The following is a 7,521-nucleotide window of genomic DNA, read 5'->3' on the forward strand; positions in this document are numbered from 1 at the left end:
GTGTTGCATGGCACTGCTGCTGGTAGGAACCCTCCTGACACGTGTGGCAGGTGCTGGAGGAGGTGAGCAAGCTGCAGCATCCATCCAGAACTTGAAGAGCCAGCTGTGTAGGCTGGCTGTAATTGTCTGACATGGTTGCCTTAAAGCAATGTAGAGAACACCCTTACTCTTAAGGAATTCCCCTTTTAAACTAGGGACTCAGATTTGTTTCTTAGCCACCCAGAGCACAGAGGAAAGCCATTATCCTTTTGTTGAGTATTGGATGCAGAAAGAGTGAAGAGGTGCTACCAGCTAATGGTGTCTTTTAAAAGCACCATTTTTCTCATGATGCATCTCTTATTTCAACTGGTTTGGCAAAGGTGTGGTCCTACTGATTTCATGCTATTGCTGTCCAGGTCCAACCTGACTTAGTTTGTGAAACCCCAGGTGGAAGTCAAATTAGAGATCTTTGCTAATCAGGCTCATAATTGGGGTGCAGAAAAGCTACTGGGTAAGCAATCTTGTTGAATTTTGCCTTTAAATTTAATTTCCCGCCTGGATGCAAAAGCCTGCTCAATATCTTCACTTGCAGATATAAAGAAGAGGCAGATTAAAGATCACTATGGTACATGATATCATCAATACTCTCAAGCATCTAGGACTTAACCCGCATTGTTCTGCAGTGTGCCATAATGATAGGCCAGCTTTGGCTGATTTGGAGATAGTGTGACACTCACTGCTCGAGGTGCAGGAGGTGGATAAACCCCTCTGAGTGACCAGCTTAGCTCTGGAAATGCTTTTCACTGAAGGTTAGATGCAATAAAGCCTGTAACTCTTCTAAAGTTTTCAATGCCATTTTTATGGAGTGAGGCTTGTAGTTTTTACTAATGCTATTAAGCAAATCAAATGAAATCTACTGTCTTAGGTGTTTCTTTTTTTTGTTTGTTTTGTTTTAGTTTGGTGTTTCAGTTTTTAGTAAATACAGGCCCTGAATGAAAACAGTGCTATATAGTATTCTCTGCACTTTAAACAGTGTAATTTCACTTCAAGAATCTGACAGTGTTGTACAAAAAGGTTGAAGGGAGGAATTTGCATCCCTGAATAATTTAATTGGATATTGGATTTGCATTATGGCTTTCAACCAGTCTGGGAGAGGCTATTGCATAATTAGATGTGAAGTACAAAGTAGTGACCCAGACATACAGACCTCTGCAGGCATCTCTATCTGCTGATATCTAGAGAACTGTGAAGCTTTCTTTGAAAATCAAAACATGTGTAGTCAAAAAGGGTTTATATGTAAGCATCAAAATGAATTTGCTCTATCCAGGTACAAGGAAAAAATACCTATTTTCAGAGTAAAGCTAAGATCTGTGAAGGATATTTTAGTTTTTTCTTTGTTGTTTCTAAGAGCCAAAGACCTGTGTCATCAAAACATTTTAAGCATTTGTAGTATAAATTACAGCACATAAAATAAGGTACGAATTTAGACCTGGATCAAGAACCAAAATTACCACCTTGTGCTGTACTGGCAGTAATAAGAAGAAAGGCATTGCAGCTATACCCATTTCATTCTGACTTTAATGTGTACTTTTGACTGTGGATGTAGATGAGGTGTTTGACAGAACAGAGCAGAGAGCATAGATGCTGATTTGAAACACTAAATCTGTCCTGTCAAGATTATTGCCTCAGTATTTAATCATCCTTTTAGATGTACTCTTTTATTTCTAACAGAGAGAAACTTGGCTTCTAGTCACTTATCAGGCTGACAGAGCTGCTTTGGTTGGGTTTTTTTCATTCTAGTGAAATGCTTTTCTGGGTTAGTGTTTGTTCATCTAGTGCACACTTGGAACACTCTGTGAGAAGATCCTTGTTGATAGTCTGGTTTCATGAAAAAGGAAGGACTTTCTAAAATGAAATTTTGTGTTCAATCTTCACTTCTGGAAAAAAAAAACTTTTTTGGCACAAATATGACTTTTTTTCTTTACTAAAAAATAAGGAAGGAATGTGTCTATATTAGAGTAAGAAGTGCCTTGTGCAGAGGGATCAGCTGCTTATGTTTCATGGAATATTATGGGAGTTTCTTTAGGATTCTGCCTGCTCATACCTCCAGTTTAGATTCTCTTCCCTTGTGACTCGTTCTGGATTTCTTTCTTGCAGAGGAATACACCCTTATTCAGTCTTACCTGACTGGTTAGGAAACTACTTCCAAAGTCTCTGCATTGAAATAGATAACTCTTAGCAAATCAGACAAATAACCAGTCTGGTAAGCTTCACATTTACACCTGTTGAAGGAGGTTAGATGACTGGGAATATCTAGGCAGAAAAAAGATCTGAGCTAATAAAATAATCATCTGATATCACCAGTTAAGTGGATACAGATATCTAAAGGACTACCCAAATCATGGGAGGAAGCTACAACTTGCTTCTGTGAACTTTCTCTGTTCTCCATCAGTAATATTCCTCAGATTCGATTGGAACAATTTATCATTTAAATTCCCTCCATATGTAAACCGCTTTAAAACCATTTAAGACCCTTTAATTTCATAATACTATTGGCTCATAGAGAAGTCAATGGACAAAATCAATAAGCAACTTAATAAGGTAAGGACATTCTTTGCTATGATGTAGTTTAGCAGCTTGCCTGCTTAATAAGTGTATAATTTTTGGACTCGGGCAACCTAGTTGAAAAAAAAATTTCCTTGAGCTCATCAATTTTCTAGAAAAGTCTTCTCACCACTGAAACTCCAGCATAGTCAAACTGGCAGGTCCAGGAGGGTTCTGTAAGGTTGTGAATTGCCCCAGCAGCTTTTCAGTGGGTGTCAGTGCTCCCTCTGAGCTCACTCCTGTCTGGCATTATGGGCTGTCTGGTCTGTTCACTTCAGGCCTCTTGGGAGCTTCACTGTGCTGTAGTTTTGGGGAACTTGGAAGAGACTGCCTGTGAAAAGAACATCCACCACACTACTTCTCTGTCTGTGCATGAGAATGCTGAATCATAAATCAAATATCTCCTTTTCTTTTCAGTAACATTGCACATTCTCCCAGTGGTGCTGAAATTCCTGGCTTTGGGTAGCATAGTGCCTGTTTTTCTCATGCAGTTCATTCCCCTCAGGCCAGAAATCAATAAATTATTTCAGTCTGCTCTGGTCAATTTGAATAAACTAATTTGGGCCAACTTGCATTCTGTAAAGGATGGAAGAGAATATTTTGGATTAGAGTCCCTAGTTGCCAACATATTGCCTGTCATTGTCCTGTGAGGCAGATACACAGGAGCAGGCAGCTGTGCAGCTCACATGTGCAGAAGGATGCAGAAAGGTGCTATCATTCCCAAAACATGACCCTGGGCAAGGCTCTGTTTCCATGTTCCATCCCCAACTGCAGAGTGGAGACACTGGGAGTGGGAAGCTCAACACTCCATTTCTTCTGAGGCTCCCCAGAAGAATTTGGTGCTGTTCTTTAAGGCATTCCCCAGCAGACTGTGGCACAGGGCAGCCTGTGAGAAGGAGAGGCTGCCCTGGGAGGGTCTGAGTGTTCCTGTGGGTTATTACCTGCCTTACGTAAGGGCTGCAGCTTGTTCCTGCTCGTGCTCACCCACCTGAGTGCCCCAAGTGCCAAAAGATAAGGGCTCAGCTTGCACAACCGGCTGTCAGCTGCTGCTCTCTTTCTCAAGCATTCCACTGCTCTGACCACGGGGACGATCTGGCAGCTGATCCCCAAACCATCAGCTGAGCTGATGTTACCAAATAATCTGTAATGTGACGTAATCTACACTGGGTGTTTACCAAATATAATTCAGAAAATTGCCCAGTTGTTGATTATTTTAAAAGAAACCCCTTTTTCTAAATACAGAACAGAAACCAGTATATATAAATCAAGTTTTCATTCTTAACTTGAACATTCATGCAAGCAAACCTCTAATGTTGCTAAATGTGGTGTATCATAAATAATGAGTTATGCAAAAAGACTTAGATGCCTGAATACTAAGACTTAGATCATGAATACTAAGTTATTCATACTTAAGATTAATAATATGATTTCTAGAATTAAAGAAGTAGAATAGAAAGGTTCAATGGATGATTCAAAGACATAAAGGACTGCACTGGTTATTTAGGATTAGCTTTACATAGAGCCTGGAAAAGCACAAAAGACTGAAATCTCTTGATTCAGCAGCACAGCTCACATTTCCTCTGCTCTCTAACATTGGCTTAGCATGTCCACCCACTGTTTTTATTTGCACGCACAGCCTACAGATAGTAGACATAAGGGAGCTGACAGATATGCCAAATTAATTTTTAAAATCTAGGAAAATATGAACTAAAAGGTGAAGTGTCCCCACTGAGATCTTGCAGTTAAAAGGGAGTAGAGGTCTCCACCCTATTCAGCACAGAACTTTGCATATTTCTTCCTTTTGTGAAGTTATGAAATTTCCTGTCTTTGAAGTCAGTGTAATTCCAAAGAGTATTTGGATTTATGCATCTGGATTTTGGTGTTGCATGGCAATAACTTCTTATAATTTTTTTCCTTTAATTCTTTTTTAGCTTTTGTCCTGCTTCTTCAATAATTTCCAGTCATAAAATAAACCCCACAAGCCATCAGTATTCAATGAAATCTCTTCTGTCTTTAATTTAACTTGTAGGCCTGCTCTGAAAAAAACTTACGGGCTGACTAAACCCCTTGGCTGAAATATATCTTTAGATTACCTGTCACAGGGAATGGAACCTAAATGCAGTAAAAGGTTCTATCTGTCTGGTTATTTTAATGGTCTTACTGGACCAGACAATTATTTTATTAATTAATTAATTAATCCAGCAAAGATATGATATGTAGGAGAGAAATTTGTAAAATGCACTCTGTTGGTGGTTTTGTGGGGTTTTTGATACAGAGAAAAGCAAGGTGTGCTGTGCACAGCTGGCCCTGCAGCCAATTAGTACTCTGCAGGTTCCAAAATCCCATGTATCGTTCTGAGGGCTTATCAGTATGAAATAAGTTTAAGGTAAATTTTTCTCTAGTTGTCATAAGTTACCTTGTCTGGTGTACAAGAAAGATCAGGCAATAGGATTTGTAATTTATTCTTAAATAAGACCATTTTGGGGCACTTACTCTTAGGTCATTGATAGCTATGCAACCTCCTATGGGCGTTGGGGTGCTTCTGCTTCCCACACAAAATATAACCCATAAACACCCTGTGAATGTGAGGGTTGCTCTGTTGGACACTTGCGTAAATTATGTGTCCCAGGCAAAGCAAGCAAGAGAGAAAGTTTGTGAAAGTAAAACTGCAGTATAAATTGGCTTAATCTAAGCAAGAAACTAAATTCTTGCCTTTGCTGCTGAGATCTGGAGCTGCCCCGAGGTGCTGTGTGATTCTCTCTTCACTCCTGCTGGGACCAAATGTTCTCTATTCCTTTCTTTGACAACTGTGAAAAATCAGGTGAATTTCTGGGTTTTTTTTTTATCACTACTGTTGCTGTTAGTACTTTTATGACACACTGGAGCTCAGTATCTCCCTTATCAGCTGCTGCTTGTGGTGCATGCTTAGAACAGAATGACAGTGTTTATCCAGCGTGCTCACAAGCTCTCTGGCTCCAGTCTACTGAGATCTGCCTGGTTTCCATCATGAGCAGAAAGGAAAGGGCAGAGAGGATAATTAGCCATAAATCAAAATGCTTCCCCATGCTTGGTCCCAGGGCAGACCACAGCTTGCTACCAGACATTCAAGGCTGAATCTCTTACATGCAGACTGGTTCCAGGAGCAGCAATTGATTTGCTCAGGACAAAACAGGCATGATTGCTCTGGAAGAGGAAGAAGCTTACTTTTTTAATTACAGACTCCATGTGAGATGTGTCTGTCCCCTTGAAGATATGATTGCAAAGCTTTGGAGATTTTACATGAAGCAGGGGATGGATAATGGGTGTTGGGTACATTGGTGTTCTCAGATACTTTTCCCAATCATTGTGTTCTCTCCCCTTTCCTCATTATTTCTTGTCCTCTATGACTGTCCTTCTCTTGACATTAAACCCCACTTTTTTAAAGAAGAAAAAATTAGCATCTAATTTGCATTCCAAAGAGACAAACAAATAGAACTATGTGCAGCACAAGAGGTGAAGAATTACAAGACCAGATCAGAATTGTGGCTTATTTCATGGTGGGTATTTGAGAAACTGTAGCCAGTTTTCTAATTAAGTGAGCTATGGCTATTTAGATTAACTTGGAGTGTTAGTGTTTTATATTTTCATTCAGCAGTTTTGCTAAAGGTTTATTATTATTTTAAGACAGTTCCAGAAAACATGAATTTGAAGTTCTTATTTAGAAATGTCCTTGTAAACAAATTAGAGTATTTTTTGCTTTCTAAAGGGGATGCAGCTCTGACAGGAACGTTTTGAAGGGCATGTTTGGAGCAGCTCACCACCAGGTTTTCATGGCTCCTTGTTTCTCTGCTCTCTGTAGATTTGCTGCTACACTGAGCTCTCTGTAGCTGCACTGTGACTCATCTTGGGTCCTTTCCTTGCTAGATTTCCACGTTTCTGTTTTCCCATGTGGCACTTTCAACACCAGTGGTTATTGCAGCAGGACTATCAGTAATGGAAGTTAGGAGCCTCAAATTGTGAAGTATAATTTTCCTTCTGTGCCTTTACTTTGGTGCCTCATCTTTGCTAGTGCCCAGGCTTTCAAGTGATGGGGGCAGAGATGTGAGTATGCAAAAAAGAGAGATAACTGAAAAATTTTTAAAATGTCATTCAAGTTATTATCTTTAGTGTCTACATGACAGATTTCAATAGTACCTTTGAAGGAAAGTGAAGAATTAAAAAAAAAAAATCAAGATTAATTTTGCCCAAGTTGTTTTATTTAGCAGTAGAACAACCAGAAAAGAAAACTAGAAGTGATGCAATAAGCAAACAAAAAACAGAATGAAGCAAGAAGGTGTGTGAGAAGTGAAACCAGCCAAAATATTGCAGAGATGGTAGAGAACTGGGGGATAACTCCATGACAGACAAGAGAAGAACACAAAATGCTTGAAGGATGGAAGTACTGGAACAAACACTTGCCAGAAATACAGAAACGTGATGAGGTAAGAGTCAGAGGTGCGTGAGGTGGCAGCAATGCCACGCACAGGGAAAGGAAAAGAGAAGCTGCTAACAGATGTCTTCAGGGAGGCCAGGAGCAGAGAGGCACCTTGCCCAAGAGCCAGCAGAGGATCAGTTGTATTCTTTAAACTTTGAAGGCAATAAAGTAGGGTTTTGGAAGGTTTTATGGTCATGCAGATGGGCTGGAAGAGCCCCAGATGTCTGCAATCTCAGTTCTCTTACCTGCACAGAGAGCGGATGTGAGGGCCAGAGTTTCTATTTTGAACTGGTTGTTTTTATGAGTGCATTTTACGTTTAAGTTGGAAATGTCTTTGTCTGAGATTGCTGCCATGCCATCAGGAATGGTCCTAATTCTTTTTCCAGGTGATCTGCACTGTGGAGACCAGAGACAAGATCCACACAGCCCAGCTGAGGAATGCACTCCTGGAACGCTACCCCACAGCTGCCTGGACGGAGCGGTGA

At 40.2% G+C, this 7,521-nt stretch overlaps 1 protein-coding gene across 1 annotated transcript in view; it reads left to right on the forward strand.

Moving 5' to 3' along the window:
• LOC135449980 (L-threonine ammonia-lyase-like) overlaps window positions 1-7,521 on the forward strand; it is a 28,664-nt gene extending 21,143 nt beyond the window's left edge. The window contains exon 11 of the mRNA XM_064717522.1: window positions 7,423-7,521. Coding sequence (XP_064573592.1) covers window positions 7,423-7,521 — 99 coding nt within the window. The remainder of the gene's footprint in view (window positions 1-7,422) is intronic.

Source organism: Zonotrichia leucophrys, chromosome 6 (assembly GCF_028769735.1).
Source record: "Zonotrichia leucophrys gambelii isolate GWCS_2022_RI chromosome 6, RI_Zleu_2.0, whole genome shotgun sequence".
Taxonomy (NCBI): Eukaryota; Metazoa; Chordata; class Aves; order Passeriformes; family Passerellidae; genus Zonotrichia; species Zonotrichia leucophrys.